The sequence below is a fragment of the Phocoena phocoena genome, chromosome 1 (genome assembly GCF_963924675.1).
Source record: "Phocoena phocoena chromosome 1, mPhoPho1.1, whole genome shotgun sequence".
NCBI classification, from domain to species: Eukaryota; Metazoa; Chordata; class Mammalia; order Artiodactyla; family Phocoenidae; genus Phocoena; species Phocoena phocoena.
This window is the reverse complement of record NC_089219.1, coordinates 11707512-11723771: the sequence shown is the minus strand read 5'-3', so window position 1 is coordinate 11723771 and position 16260 is coordinate 11707512. Positions and strand designations below refer to the sequence as shown.

The following is a 16260-nucleotide window of genomic DNA, read 5'->3' as shown; positions in this document are numbered from 1 at the left end:
GTATGGTGGTTCCGAGCAGGGGCTTTGAGGTCAGAGGGACCTGGATGGAGTCCCAGCTTTACCACTCGGCAGCTAGGAAATGCAGCCCGTTGTCAAGAGCCTAGGAAGAAGGCCTGGGAAGAGAACTGAGTGCTCACAGCTAAGAAAATCTGACTTGCTGTCAAATAGAGATACGGCAGGGGTCACAGGTAAAGGCACCTCGGCGTGAGCAAATCAAGCTGCCCTGCCTGTGCGCATATCCATCTGCCTGCCATCCACGTTTAGTTCACATTAAGTCAACAAGTATTCAAGGCTGATGCTCATGGCAGCTACCGTTTACTAAGGCTTACGTGTGACCCCCTGATTTGGGTACCACATCGTTTAATCCTCACAACTACCTGGTGAGATCTTAACCCCATTTTACAACCGAGTGAACAGAGGCACACAGAAGTCGACGCTTGCTCACACAATGAGTAAGCGCACACTTGAGAGTCCAACCTTAGCAGCCGGTCTCCAAAGCCTGAGCTCAGAATTATTCGCTATAATGCAAATGGGGATTTGCTGGGGCAAGGCCCGCCGCGTGCATCAGACGCCCTTCACTCCAGGGAGTGAAACTCTCAGGTTTGTCTCTGTTCAAGTTAATGACAGAACCTGTCCTCTAGGAATTGGGCATGTACCTGGTACCCCTCTGGATCTTCGGAGGGCATGTGGGGTCACAGAAAAAACACGAGTGCTAGGATCACAACGACCTCAGTTTGAGTCCTGACCCTACCATGTACCAGCTGTGTGACTTTGAGCACGTTTCTTAATGTTATGGATACTCCGTTTCCTTACTTGCAAAATAAAGACAATAGTACCTGGCTCTGGTTGTTGGAAGATGAAAGTACACGGTACATGTAAAACAACTAGCACGGTGACAAGTGCCCAGGAGGAGTTAAACAAACCATGGTTCCTACCCTCCTCTTAGGAACTGTGAACACAGAAGGCTCTTAGCACTGTTTGTGTATGGTGATGAGTGACCGGGGATCCCCTGCTGGCCTCAGTAATGGGAAGTACCTTGAATCACTGATCATGGTGGACTAACACATAAAAAGGTTTTGAGCCAGTTTCTTCATTTCTAAAATGAGGATACTGTTACCTGCCTTATAGAGCTGTTGTGATGATGAACCGAGGTTATGTATGGAAAATACTTAGAACATTGTCTAGAATATAAGTGCTCAATAATGAATGATGGCCACCGTTGTCACCATCACCATCTAATCATTATTCTCACCACCATGACCATCGCCATCCTCATTCCTCATCACCTTAATTACCCTCGCCATCCTCACCATCATCCTCGCCACCACCATCCTTGTGTAGATGCCTCTAGGAACTAGGTACAGCAGTACCTAATACAGAGAATATAGGGGATACTCTAGCCCATCCCATTCTTTTAGTCTTTTGGGGCTTTGCCATAATATTGCTAGTTCTGGAAGATAAAATGCCTTTTACCACCAACTTCCTCTCCTAATGAATGAATAAAGAATGGGCCGTCCTCACTAACTTCTCTAGTGCCCTCTATCCTTCCTCTTGACTTCTTAGAACCAAGTAGTTGTAATCACAGAACACAGTCCGTGTTTCCCCAACAGGTGCTCTGTAGAACATTTTCCAAGAGTTGTTAGCTGGGGGTAAGGGCAGCAAGAAAGGAGAAATGTATTTTGGGAACATCGCATTCTTTATCCCCTCCTTGTGGATCCATAGTGCGTATCAGTGCAGGAGGGATTCTGCAGAGACCTGTTTTTGTGTGTGTGTGTGTGGTACGCGGGCCTCTCACTGTTGTGGCCTCTCCCGTTGTGGAGCACAGGCTCCGGACGCGCAGGCTCAGCGGCCATAGCTCACGGGCGCAGCCGCTCGGCGGCATGTGGGATCTTCCCAGACCAGGGCACGAACCCGTGTCTCCTGCATCGGCAGGCAGACTCTCAACCACTGCGCCACCAGGGAAGCCCCTGATGGCTTAATTTTGCAACCCATGTTTCTTTATGGTAACGTATGACTAGATTTAGAGACAGAGGCTTCAGTGACTCCTGAAGTCTGGGGAGGGGACAGTGCACACATTGCTTGGCCCCGCTATTACTAGGATAGAGATCATGGTCTTTCCTTGTTTTAGTTCTGATTTTGAAGAACAGCTAGAACTGTGTTTCATGCACACTCAGACTCTGCCATGATTACAACAACAGTAATACTGGGGTTGGGGAGGGGCTGGGTTGCTGGGAGAAATCCAGCCCCGCTCTTCTCTATGCTATCTGTGAGGAGCAGGCACTTACAGAAATGTTAATCTTGATTTTGCCTTTCTTTTTAAAGACGTTTAAAAGAAATTCACACCACCTTCTGGATTACTTTAGAGATATCCTGGCTGGGGTTGTTTAATCACCTGAGTTGAAAACCACTCCCTCTATTCATTATTGTAAGAATGTCAAATTTGTACAGCCCCTCTGGAGAGCGATCTGGCAAGAAGGATCAACAATGAATGTTGGAGTTTCCCAGGTGTGGCCCTGGGCTCTCCCTTCTCATTCAATACTTTCTTCCTAGTGATACCATTCACACGTATGGCTTTAATCATCCTCCATCCATCCGCCCGTCCATCCATCCCATCTGACTCAGCACCCGCTATGTGGCACATGTTCTTCTGGGTTCCGGGGCCACATCACTGATATGGTTGGATATCCAGGGTGACAGCTGCGTCCTTGGTACCTCACCTTGGATGTCTACAGGCACCTCACACTCATCTTCCCCCTCAAACCTGGTCCTCCTGCGGCATTCCTTACTCTGGGTTTTAGTGAAGGAACCGCATCTGTACTTTTAACACAAGCCAGAAACCTGGAGATCTGTAGCCCCCTTTCTCTCCATCACTTCCCTTCTAGTCACATCTAACTCCATCACTGAGGCCTGTTGATTCATCTCTTAAATGCCCCTGGAATCTTCTCTCTTGCTCCATCCCCTCCATTGCCACAGTGAGGGCCACCATCGTGTCTTGTGACAGCCTCCTAACTGCTCTCCCGGGGTTCTGTGCTGGCCACCTTCCTGTACATTTTCCACTCGTGGCCAAGATGACTGTCTCCAAATGCAAGCCTGTTCCACCAGTTCCTTACTTAAAACCTTTCATGGGCTTCTCTCTGCTCTCAGATTAAAGCAGAGCTTCTTCCCAGGGCTCTGCAAGCCCCTGGCCCCACCATGAGAATGCCCTCCCCTCCCCTCTTTGGCAAATAACTCCTATGCATCCTGCAGGTGCCCTGCCGTCCCTGACCAGGTCAGAGCCCTGCACTTCTCCTTCAAAGCAACTGTCACGATTAAAGTTTTACATGTGAGTGATTTTTCACTTAATGCCCCACCCTATTCCTCCCTGAGACCGTAAGATCTACAAGCACAGGGATAGTGCCTGTTAGCTCCCCAATATTTTATTATGAAAGATTTCAAATGTACAGCGAAGAGGAAGGAATTTTACAGCCAACATCCATATAGCCCATGACCTGGATTCTACCTGTTTCTGACCCCATTATATCTCCATCCTGCACTGTGCCTGGTATCTAGGAGGCCTGCGATAAATCTTTGTTGAATGAAAGTGGTTCATATCCTTCCACATCCAGGATGATAAAGATAAGATGAACAGGTATGCGTGAATAATATTTATGTCAGCCTCATCTTTAAGCGTGAAAAACTGGAAACAACTTAAATGCCCATGATAGAGGACTGGCTAAATAAATTATGGTACATCCTACAGAATGGGATTCCTTGCCATCAGTGACAGCGATGATGTAGATCTGTGTGTATTGACATGGAAGGGTGTTCCTGATGTACTGGTAGGAACGAAACTAAAGGAAATTGGGTATAATGTGACATTATTCTTTTGTAAAGTTAAAAAATCAATACATGTATATAGGTAGTGCCTATTTTATGCCAGGTACTATTCTAAGTGATTTACATGTATCAATGCATTTTAACCCTCACAACAATCCTAAGGGCTGAGTATTCCCGATTATCCCCATTTTACAGGTAAAGAAACAGGCAAAGAGAGGGGAAGTAACTTGCTTAGAATCACACAGCTCTTTCCATGGGAAAACGCCTTGGAAGTTACACACAAAATATGATAGTAGTGACAATGCCAAACGCTAACGTGGATGTGAAGCAACAGGAACTCTCATTCATTGTTGGTGGGAACGCAAAACAGCCACTTTGGAAAAGAGTTTTGTGGTTTTCTTAAAAACTAAACGTACTCTAGGGACTTCCCTGGTGGCGTAGTGGTTAAGAATCCGCCTGCTAATGCAAGGGACGCAGGTTCAAGCCCTGGTCTGGGAAGTTCCCACATGCCGCGAAGCAAATAAGCCCGCGCGCCACAACTACTGAGCCTGTGCTCTAGAGCCCGCGAGCCACAACTACTGAGCCCATGTGCTACAACTCCTGAAGCCTGTGCACCTAGAGCCCATGCAACGCAACAAGAGAAGCCACTGCAACGAGAAGCCCGTGCACCGCAAGGAAGAGTAGCGCCTGCTCACGGCAACTAGAGAAAGCCCGCACGCAGCAATGAAGACCCAACACAGCCAAAACTAAATCAAATTAATGAATTAAAAAAAAAAACCTAAATGTACTCTAACCACACGATTCAGCAATCGCGCCCTTGGTATTTACTCAAAGGAACTGAAAACATGTCCACACAAAACCCTGCACGTGGACGTTTATGGCAGCTTTATTCGTAACTGCCAAAACTTGGAAGCCACCAGGATGTCCTTCAGTGGGTGAATGGATAATGGACTATTATTTGGCACTTAAAAAAAAGAAAAAAAAAAAGAGCTATCAAGCCATGAAAAGACTTGGAGGAAACAAAAATGCATATTACTAAACAAAAGAAGCTAATCTGAAAAGTTGTATGATTCCAGCTACATGATATCCTGGAAAAGGCAAAAACTATCGTGACGGTAAAAAGATCTGTGGTTGCCAGGGGCTGGGGGGGCGCGGGGAGGGAGCACAGAGGATTCTCAGGGCAGTGAAACTATTCTATTTTTTTTGGATAAGTTTCTTTTATTTGGAATAAAAATGTCCAGTTTTGAAATGAAAAGTTTTCCAAAAAACATAAGTCCTCAAACCACAAGTTTCCCCATGATGAGGTGGATTCCTGAACACTGCAGAGGGATTACTGGAGATGCTGATTGCTTAAGACATTAATAGGAAGGCACTGAGGAACAGCAGGGCCAGGCTTCAGTTAGACAGATGTGCGCTGCCGTGGAGGAATTGCATAGGCTGGCTTTGAAGTTGGCTTCTCCTTTGCTTCTTTTTATTTTGTTAAACTTGTAGCTTTACTTTCCTCAATTTCTAGAATATCAGTTTCTAGATATTCTGGTTTATGGGTTATCATCATTTTGCTTTATTCCCATGTCCCTGATCTGTAACTTCACCCACCCCACTTCCCCTCTATGGACTCCACGGTGGCTTTTAATGAATTCTCTGTACTTTCTGTTACTATGTAGTTATAGAGTGACCTGAGAAGTGAAACTCATAAATCGAGTTGACCTAATACCAGGGCTCTGTGCACAGAATCCACCAATCTGCTCAGAGATCGCCTGATCTGAACCACATCCCCCACTGTGCTCCCTGGCTTCTGCTCATGGCAGTAGATTTGGGGTCCAGGGCACCTTCAGAACTGGACCACCTTCCCGGTGGAGCATTGTGATTTACAAGGCCTCTGGGTCCTCTCTGGGGTTGGCCTCATTATTGGTGGACCTGCTGGTTTCAGGACTTAATGAAGCTCAGGTTGTTGATGTCTCATCGCAGAAAGAATTCAGTGAGAGCCAAAGTGATAGGTAAGAAGTGGATTTATTTAGAGAGAAACACACTCCACAGACAGAGCGTGGGCCATCTCAGAAGGCGAGAAAGGCCAGGGCAGTGAAACGATTCTGTATGACATTATAATGGTGGATGCATGTCATCACACATTTGTCCAAGCCCAAACCCATAGGATGAACAACACCAAGAGTGAACCCTACACAGCATTGTAAATCGACTACACTCCAATAAAATTAAAACTAAAAGAAAACAGTGAACCTGACGTAAGCCATGGACTTTGGGTGATCATGAAGGGTCATCAGTTCTAACAACTGTACCTCGCTGGTGCTGATGTTGATAATGGGGGAGGCTGTGTATGAGTGGGGACAGGGGGTACCTGGGAAATCTCTGTATCATCCTCTCAATGTTGCCACGAACATAAAACCGCTCTAAAGAAGTCTCTACTATATGTATGTATATATATGGTTACTTCTGAGAGAGAAGATTTAGCATAATTTCGATTTTTCCTTTTGCCTCTGTTGCGTCTCATTTTTCTCCAGTAATCACGTCTCACTTGTGTACTTTTTCCCAGGAACACTGCTTCTCAAGTGGTGAAGCAAAGTGAAGTCTGGAGAAGGGAACACTTGGCCACATACCTAAGAAGCCTCCCTCAACAGATGTCCCATCGTGATCAGATTCAGCGCAATATTTCAGTCATGCAACTATGTGAGAAAAGAGTTGCAATCACCTTTGTCGGAGCTGGAGAACTGGATCCCCAGCTCGTGGAGGAGATGCTCCGTTTCCTCCAGCCAGGACAGTGACAGGCGCAAGATGTCCAGCGCCACCTTCTGGAGCCCTGAGACAGGTGGGCTCACCTGCAGGCGCTGCAGGAGGTCGACCTCCTTCTTCAGGTCATTGCTACAGCAAGACATTTTCATGCACGCCTGGAAAGAGATGAGGTCGTGAGGAGCCCGGGCACCCTCGCCAGAAATAGCACCTGACGGCTGTGACCCGCGAAGAGCAGTGTTCCTGACGTGCCCGTGAAGCAGGCAGCGCCAGATGTTGGCCGCCCTGGGACGGCCCAGGTCTACTTGCGTCTTTTGGGGGGCGGAAGGAAGGAGGCAGCTTTTATTTCATGTGCACTCTAATTTGGACTCTGGATGATCAAAGAGACCCTTTGTTTAGGTATAGGCGATTCCAAAGCCAAATGGCCAAGGACGATTTGGCTGAAACGAGAACCAAATCTGGCTACAGAATTCCTGCTGAGATCAACACACAAGCTGGTCATAAAGTGCGGTTTCCTGATTTGAAAGAGTGCTGACAAGCCAACATTTGCACAGACTCCCCAAATAGTAGCTGCGTATTTCCAGAGAAAGCAGAAGCAGCCGCCTGATGTGATAAGCTGGATCCCTGCGCGGGGGCCACGGAGTGGGGGCTCTGCCAGACCCTCTGGTCCCATCTCCTCCAAAGTCAAAGGCAACAAGGCTAAGAGCAGCCTTCCGCTGCCGGGACAGAAAAGAAGAATGCAAATAAAGAGCAGAATGTTCCTTTGGTTTCTCTGGAAATAACACGGGGCTGTTTTTTCCCTCGGGGTCTGGGGCCTCCCAAAGGCAATACTTGGAGTGTGTCGGGCAGCTTCTCCTTGGCCATGCCAAGTTCACCTGGGAGGCATTTCTGGAGGTCCTTTGCTTTCTGATCCCAAACAGATTTCTCCAACAAGAGAAAAGGTGGACTAAAAGCAGAGCTGGACAATTTCCTGAACAAGGAGCACAAAAATGAGACACAGGGGACATCTGAGAAATGGAGAAGGGGGCACCTGGCAACTGTCTAAGGATGTCTTCAGCTTCACGATGTTCTCTGTCATTTCCTCCTGTTCGCAGCTGCTGAGCTGGGTCTCCTTCTGCAGGGTCCGCTTTTTCTGCTGAAAGTTGATATTGTCCTCTGTGACCCTGGTGATCTTCTCTATTAACTGGTGAGAAAAAGAAAAAAAAAAAGGATTTAAAATGCAGGGTGGGGCTTCCCTGGTGGCGCAGTGGTTGGGAGTCCGCCTGCCGATGCAGGGGACACGGGTTTGCGCCCCGGTCCGGGAAGATCCCACATGCCGCGGAGCGCCTGGGCCCGTGAGCCATGGCCGCTGAGCCTGCGCGTCCGGAGTCTGTGCTCCGCAACAAGAGAGGCCGCGATAGTGAGAGGCCTGCACACCGCTATGAAGAGTGGCCCCTGATCGCCGCAGCTGGAGAGAGCCCTCGCACAGAAATGAAGACCCAACACAGCCATAAATAAATAAATTAATTAATTAAAATGCAGGGTGGCTCTGGGGGAAGAGGACCTGGAGGGCTTCAGCTTAAACTCAGAGGAGGGAGGTCCTGGCATGTTTTGGCGATGGCTCTGGAGGGTGGATGTCGGCTCTGTCACCAGGGCATGTTTCCCAGGATCAGAGATGGTTTTTAAGAGCCAAAGGCCTGTCATGTGGCCACGAGTGTGTTTTAGATTCTTCTGCATTCTGGGAGTGACTCATCACGCTGAGCCTCATGCTGTGGGCCCCTACAAAGGATGTTCTCCAAGAGAAGCCAGTGGTGTGATCTTTTGACCCGCGCGCTGACACCCAGGGTTGGAGAGGATAAACGGAAGAATAATAAGGCAATCGCTACAGCCAGAGGCCCATCCTCACTGCCATATGCCTCTTCAGAAGGAACGAGCGAGCGAGGACGCACCGTCCATGCTGAGGCCGCCCCTTTCCTCGCGGGACTAACAGAGGTTAACCGTGCAGGTCTGGAGACCAGACACGGTCCTGGGTGGTTTAATTTGATTTTCACAGAAACACTGCAAGGGAGTTTAACTGGCTTTTACTTTAAAAGCCAGGAAGTCCCAGAAAATCATAACAAATCTTTATGGTGTGGCAACAGTGTGAAAAATATGTACCACCAACAAAAAACAGAAACATATGCTCCCAGTGTCTGGAGTCCCGGGTCCCTGAAGGAGAAAGCGGGGAAGAGAGACGAACCTGCTCATCGGAGACGGGTCTGTCCTGGAACGGTTTCACGCGTCCATAGGTGGCCTTGATGACCTGACTTCTGAAAAGCTCCAGCTGCAGCACAGAGAAAGGGAAGGGGATGAGGTGAGCGGTGCAGCTGCAGCCACAAGGGTGGGGGAGGCGCCTCCGTCGCTGGGTCTGGGAGAAATTGGTGAGAAGGCTCTGCACACCTTTAGTGGTCATTATGGGTAACTAACACCTTCACCTCTCACCGGAAGGGGCAGTGCCCACACAAGAGAGGGGGACAGCAGGCTCTAATGACTTTTCAGGTGTGCCCGCCTAACCTAGCCGACGCACATGGTCAGCACACACACGTCTCGGGCTCTCGGAAGATTATCCAGTGGGAAGTCCAGGGCCAGGAGCGCTCTTCCGTGATTGCTACGTTGGCAGCAGGCTGTGAGATAAATATTGAGGCTGTCAGCCCGAGTAACTCGTGTAATCAGCAAGGGCGCCTGGGGAGAGAAGGAGGTGCTGCCTGCTGCCGTTTTGTGCCTTAGACCTTGTGTCCTGAAGACGACGTCTCCTGTATTCCTCTCCAGGTCCCCGGAGCCTGGTGCAGTGCTTGGCACACAGCGGGCACTCAATACATGTTCATCGAATGCTTATAACAGAAACGTCTGTCAGGTCAGATATTCAAAGTCCTCTACTTCAGTTCAGCCGGTTTTTAATGAGTGCCTCCCTGGTGCTGGTGTCTTCGTATTACGGATGATGAAACAACGCAGTTAAATTAAATCAGGGCTTCGAGAATGACGAGTTCAAGATGCCCCAGGCTCATGAGACCTGAACAGCAAAGAAGCCCAAGTTTCTCTGGAAATTTACCAACACGATGGCCCTTGGCTTGGGTTTTTGGCTCACTGGCAAAATGTGGTCATGAAAGGCTCTATAACAGAGCCCGGAAGGACCATAAGGGCCACTGAGTCAGTGAGAACGTCCACGGGTCCCAAGACACAGGAGCCTGCTGCGCACCAGGGAGCTCTGGGAAGCCAAGCAAAGGAATTGTGACTCTCCTAAGGACACCTCTGCAGTCATCCTGCCGGAAGCCAGATGGGTTATTGGAGGGACTCTGTGTCGTCTGCTGGTTTCATGGCCAAGGGAGGGTCCTAGCTCGCCCAAGGAAGAGGTTATGTAGAGAGGGCCCTGTGGACGATGGCCCGCATTACCACCAGAGGCGCCCTATGGGACTGCTTGGCGGGGGGGTGGGGGTAGGGAGGGACAGGTCCTGCTGGACGATGGGCTGAGTCCTGTGGTCACTGGCCTGGGGAAGGGCAGGACCTCAGGCCGGGAGCGGGCTGTGGAGACAAGGGGGTGAAGCAGGAAAGCCCAGGCAGCGCAGAGAAGCCTCGTTCGTCCTTTCTCTCTCGCGTCTAGACTTGGAGGAATCTCAGTGTCTCTGAGGGTCTTCCTGGATGACCCCTGGTCAGAGCCATGACCAGGCCCTCGGCAAGTGGCGCAGATCATGCCCTCAAAGCAGGTGTGCGCCGTGGGTGCAGAGTGCCAGCAAGGTGAGGGGTAGCCCAGGTGCATAGAGGGAAGCCCAGACTGGCGGGCTCTCTGCCTTGCTGAGGGATCGGCACCCTGAAGGAGAAAGGACACCGGGGGTGATGGTGTGGAGATTGGTTGACGAGGCTTTAAAACCTGCCTGAGGGTCAGCATCATCATTTAACTTGTGGGTGCCTCTGAAGTTCAGCGCGTGGGAAAAATTCTGGTCACACTGATGGTTCAGACTTGGATGCTACCAAACGGAAGGGCTTTGGGAGCTGGGCTGGGTGGGATGGAGGGCTCCTTTAAGGATTGTGGTTCCTAACCCTTTCTGGTGGTTTACAGATCCTTCTGAGAATCCAGTGAGTGACGAGGTGGACTCACTCTCCCAGAAAAAGAAAAGCACAAACACATACACGCAAAACGTTCTTGGTCCCCCTGGAGCCGTGGCTGCCAGGAGAGGATGCCTTGTGGAGGAGTCCAAGATGGGCTGCCCTCGGTGGGCCGTGTTCTGGAGGGCCAGTGCCCCATCTTGGGTTCTCGTTTGCTCTCCCTTAGCCTCTGGTGAAGGCTCGTTTACATGTTCTGGCCCTCATGTCTGTGCCACGTGTAAGAGGAAGGGCCACTGGGCCATCTTGGGTCAGAGCCCATCTCCCCACCCTGCCCATCTCCATCTGGCATAAGCCGTGGTATTCTGGGTTTTAATTTATTAAGAAAAGTGGCAGGACTTCCCTGGCGCTCCAGTAGTTAGGACTCCGTGCTTCCACTGCAGGGGGCACGGGTTCCATCCCTGGTCAGGGAACCTAAATCCTGCAAGTCACGCAGTTTGGCTAAACGAAACAAAACAAAACAAACAAACAAACAAAAAGAAATGTGGCATTTCCCTGGGGACACTGACTGTAGCATCTGTTTGGGGGCCCAGAGGAAGAAAGATCGCTGTAAACGTCAGGACAAAAAATTGTGAAGGAGAAAGTGCTAGAAACACCACTGGGCTCAAGAGCTCAAACCCTTCTCAAGAGGGAAGCACACAGCTGGTTCACGGGGGCGGGCCTTGAGCTGGGACCGGCTGCTTGCTCAGGGTCCCAGGCAACAGCAGACACTGGAGTGGGCAGCTTCCCAGAAGGAAAAGCCTCTTTAGTGACGTCCACTGGGGACGCGGAAACCGCACAAAGCCCTGCCCCTGAGATAAGCGGGTGAACTGAACCAGGCCGTCTTCCTCCTCTCTCATCCCTGCCGGCCGCTTGGGTGCGGGATTCCGTGGAGAGCACGGGCCCGTGAAGCGGCTCTGCAGCGCGCCTACCTGACCTACTGCCCTTTCCAAATTGGCTTTAATGAGGTTTTCTCTGGTCCCCATTTCTTGCAGCTGAAGCAATTTCCTTCTGGAATCCTCCTGAAGCTTCTCTTCAACCTGAAAGGATGATGAAAGCGTGGGCTTTGCTGCTAATGTGACCATCATGCCCTCTGGGGAAACTCTTCTGGGGGCGCTAATGGCGGTGGGGGAGCCCCTGAGGGGTGGGGACAGCTGCAGCACAGTGGCAGGGGTCACAGGCACGCACGGGGTGGAGGCAAACTCACAGGGAGTCGCTCCCTACGGGAAAGGGTCGAGCCCTGCACCCTGGGCTCAGCTATGTTCTACCGCGGACTCCGATCCCAGCTCGGTCCCTAACAAGCCGCACGACCCTGGGAAAGTCATTTCACTGCTCCGTGACTCGGTGTCCTCATCTGTCAAACGGGGATGATGATACCAGTACCACCGCACAGTTATTGCGGGGGTTCAGTGTTTGGAATAGTGCTTAAGGGCTCCGTGAGTGTGTTAAGTACAGTTGTAACCTATGAAAGGTGGACGGGAATGTCCGCCGAACAGTCTCGTTCTAATAGCTCGTGATGGGTACTTGGAAATGTTATTACTGGGTTTATCATCATGACTATTTGTCGTTACCACTTTGAGCACCCTCACTGGTGGAAACCTCTCTGCAGGCTTGCTAAAGCAATGTCTGTTAAGAATTGCAGCCTGCAAAGGAAGGCGTTTAAAAGTGGAGAAGCTGGCCTACTTTTCCCCCCTCGCCTGGGTAACAGTCAACGCGCGATAAGCTTGGGAATGCTCCACGCTACCCTTCGCTGGCCAGTGTAGGCCTCGCAGCTGCTCAATTCTTGGACGCACCTGCTGAGCCCTGGGCTCTGGCACTAACAGGAAATGAGGCAAACTCTCGTAAATAAATGGAAAGATTCTGTGCTGAAACCACTTCACAGGCTGTTTACTAGGGATCTGAAGAGGGGGATCACAGGGACGTAGTAAAAGGCCCAGAAAAGCCTTAAGAGCTTTCTTCTGAGTAGTGTGGTACAGTGGAAGAGTCTACCCAGCTCCGTTACCTTGGAAAAGTCACCTAACCTCTCTGGGCCTTAGTTTTCTCCCAGGTCTAAACACGCTCTGACTTCTAGTTCAGCAGCCTTTTTCATATGCTGCAAAAGCCAAGTCCAACCTTGGACTCTGCCCTTATCTGTGTTCTCCATGAACGGCCCCCATTCCCATCCCCAAGCCTCAGAGTCACCTTCAGCGGCCGCCCTGCTCCCTCTCTCACACTCGGTGGTCTCACGCCTGTCCTCCAATCCCTCTCACATGCAAGCTGGCCCGTGACAACTGGCCTCCTCGCCTCTAGTTCAGTTTCTTCCAGTGCAATCTTAACGGTACTGTGAGAGTTACCCAGCTGTAAGGCAGCTCTGTCCAACAGAACTTTCTGCAACGATACAGGTACTCTGAGCGAGGCTGTGCTAATACGGCAGCCACCAGCCACACCTGCGTATCGAGCACTCGAAACTTGGCTGGTGTGACAGAGGAGCTGAATTTAAAATTTTATTTAATTTTGATTAATTTCAGTGTAAACGGTAACATGTGGCTGTTTGCTACGCCAGGGTAACTGAAGTCCGACGAACCCGGAGTCAGACAAAACCGACTGTGCAGTTGGGCTAGTTCCTGTACTAGTAACTAGTAGCCTTGACTTCCTCATCTGTAAAATGGGGAGGATGATTTCTAGGTCACAGCGCTGCTGTGAAGATGAAGAGATGAAATGTTCGGGGTACTGCCTAGTACGTGAGAAATTGTAACTATCATTTTCACCCTTATTACTGTCCACGAATGTCACTGCATCAGTCCCTTGTTCAGAAGCCTTAGTAGCTCCCCACTGCCCATGGGGTACAGAGCCCAAGCACCTGAACGAAGGCAAAACACCAAGCCAGGGATTCAAGAAGCCCCTACGAACTCTGAACGAGGTAAACAAAAATGAATCCACACCTAGATAAACCATAAAAAAACTGCTGGAAATGAAGGGGAAAGACAATCTTAAAAGCAACCGGAGAAAAAGACGGATTATGCAAAGGTACAACAGTTAGGCTTACAGATGACTTCTAAATAGAAGTAACAGGAGCCACGAGACAATAGTGACATATCTAATGCTATCTCGAATGTGCTGAAAGGAAAGAATTGCCATCGTAGAATTCAATACGCAGTCAAATGTGTTTTAAGAATGAAGGTTAAATATACATCTCCAGACAGACACACAGGCACATCTGAGAATTTATCATCAGCAGGGGCCACAGTGAGGGAAAACACTAAAGGGTATTCTTCAGACACAAGAAAAATGAACCCAGGTGGATGATCAGAGAGGCAGAAAAGACAAGCAACAGTAAGGGTAATGTGTGGATATGATACTGACTATAGAAAAACACTAATGTCTTTTGGGGTTTTAACTATCAAGAGGGGTTTAGAAAATGACAGCAATGGCTTATAAACCTGGAGGAGGTAAGTGAAGTTAAGGTGTTTGAAACTCATTGCACTGTCGAGGGGAAGGGCGTAATTATCGACCACTGTTGCCTCTTGGTAAGTTAAGAATGAGTATTGTAGTCTTTAGGATGACTACTAAGAGAATAGTAGAAGAGTGAAAAACTTAATTAATGTGTGATTTTGGTGAGTCAAGGATGAATGCTATTGTCTTACTATTACTAAAAGAATAGTAAAAAGAGTGAAATATTTCCAAGCTAATAGAGGGGGAAAGTGGAATGAGAGAAAACCATCCACTCAGAAGTAGGCAAGAAAGGAGAGAAAAAGGAATATAGCACAGATGGTACAACTGGTACTGAGCATTAAGGTCGATTTAAACCCCAGCACATGAGTAATTACATAATATAAATGGACTAAATAAAAGTCAAAGATTGTCAAACTGGATTTTGTAAAAACGATACGCTATCTGGAAGGCATATGTCTAAAACTTAAGACAAAAATTGACAGAGAAAGTATGAAAAAGATATGCCATGAAAACTCTAACCAACAGAAAGCCAGTAATGAAGCTAAATGACAAAGAAGACATTAAGGGAGAAACACTACTAGAGATGAAAAGGGACATTTCACGCTGATCAAAAGTTTCGTTCTACAGGAAGTATTAGGATTCTAAGTTTATATGCACCTAGTAACACAGCCTCAAAATATATAAAGCAAAAATCGTTAATATTAAAAGAAGAAACACACAAATTACAAACATGTTGAGATTTTTAAAAACATTCTCAGTGACTGATGGAACAAAAAGACAAAAAAAATCAATATGAGAATTTAAAGTTGGAACAACATCATTGGCAAACCTGATTGAATGGATCAATTCTTTCTTAGATAATTTCACAATTAAGATTTGAAGGCAGTCTAGGGTAGTGGTTACACACAGGGGCTTTGGAGTCAGGCAGACCTGGATTCAAGTTCTGCCACAACTACTTTATGCAAGTGAACTTGGTTAACTTCCTTCACCTCTGTGAGCCTCAGTTTTCCCGACTGTAAAGTGGGGTTAACACCAGTATAGACCGCATGGGGTCATTGTGAGGATTAACAGAGATGATGCAGGTGGAGTGCTTGCCCCAGAGTGGTTGCCAGGCCGACCTGTCCCCGCCATACCTTGCTCTTTTCCCGTAGCGTCTTAGAGATCAAGCTCTGCTCGGTACTGCTCCTTTTCAGCTCCTCCCTGAGCTTCTTCATTTCTTTCTCCATGTCATGGATTTGCTGAAAAGAGTTCCAACAACAGGGAAGTCAACTTCATCACTCATTTCATCCGGTTCATTAAGGCAGAAACCTAGTCTGGGATTCGCTTAATTCCTTCCCTTGGGGGCCAATTCTACATCTTTAAGGCAAAGTAGACTTTCTTTCAACGGATGAAATGAAAGTGCTGGGTGAGGGAAATTTTGAGTTTCTTTTGAAGATCAGCATGGATCCTGGATTAAACAGTACAAGATACCTATCCACTCATTAGGATCTCTTTCCTTGGGGTATATTTTTGAGTTCAATCTAAATAAGGGCTGTTTGGAAGACACAATGGGCACAGTTTGGAAGAAAAGAACAATGAAATTTTTCTTTTTTCTCATTTGAGGCAGAGAGGTGTGTTCCTGACACAGAGAAGAGCACACTTCTCCTGCCCCCATCCCAGGCACTGTCCTTCCCAACGGATGGAAAACGTATGCCTGGTGATGTGCACGAGGGTTCGGCTGGTACAGGGGGTGAACATTTACATTTAGTGGTCATCTTTTCATTGTATGAATTTTTATGTTCACCTTCCATACAAGGCCAGTGATACATTTGCTTTTTATTTTGTTTTTATGAATTGGTGTAAAATTGAATGTATTTAAGTAAAAATACGTAAAGAAGAGTTGTGTTAATAACAGTGCTCAGGGCTGTGATGAAACTTGTGACAGTGGATCATGGAAGTCTGGGCATCACAAGTCCAGGGGTAGGGGCCACGGTGAATTTCCTTCAGCATGTGGTGACCACCCTCTTCCCTTTACCCAGGGCAAAACCTGATGAGGGGCCTTGAGCCAACTGCCCAGAAAATCTGGGGACAGTATGTTCCATGGTCTTTTCACCCATCTCTTTGAGGCTAGCAAATCAAAGAATTATGAGACTACATTAACAGACAAACACCCGGAAAGCCCCAGAGCTTGTG

General features: G+C 48.4%; 1 protein-coding gene across 1 annotated transcript in view; it reads right to left on the bottom strand.

Annotated features, from left to right (window-relative positions):
• FHAD1 (forkhead associated phosphopeptide binding domain 1) overlaps positions 1 to 16260 on the bottom strand; it is a 133441-nt gene that overhangs the window by 49826 nt on the left and 67355 nt on the right. Inside the window, 5 exon segments of the mRNA XM_065872624.1 lie at positions 6524 to 6719; positions 7592 to 7744; positions 8780 to 8863; positions 11589 to 11696; positions 15222 to 15326. Coding sequence (XP_065728696.1) covers positions 6524 to 6719; positions 7592 to 7744; positions 8780 to 8863; positions 11589 to 11696; positions 15222 to 15326 — 646 coding nt within the window.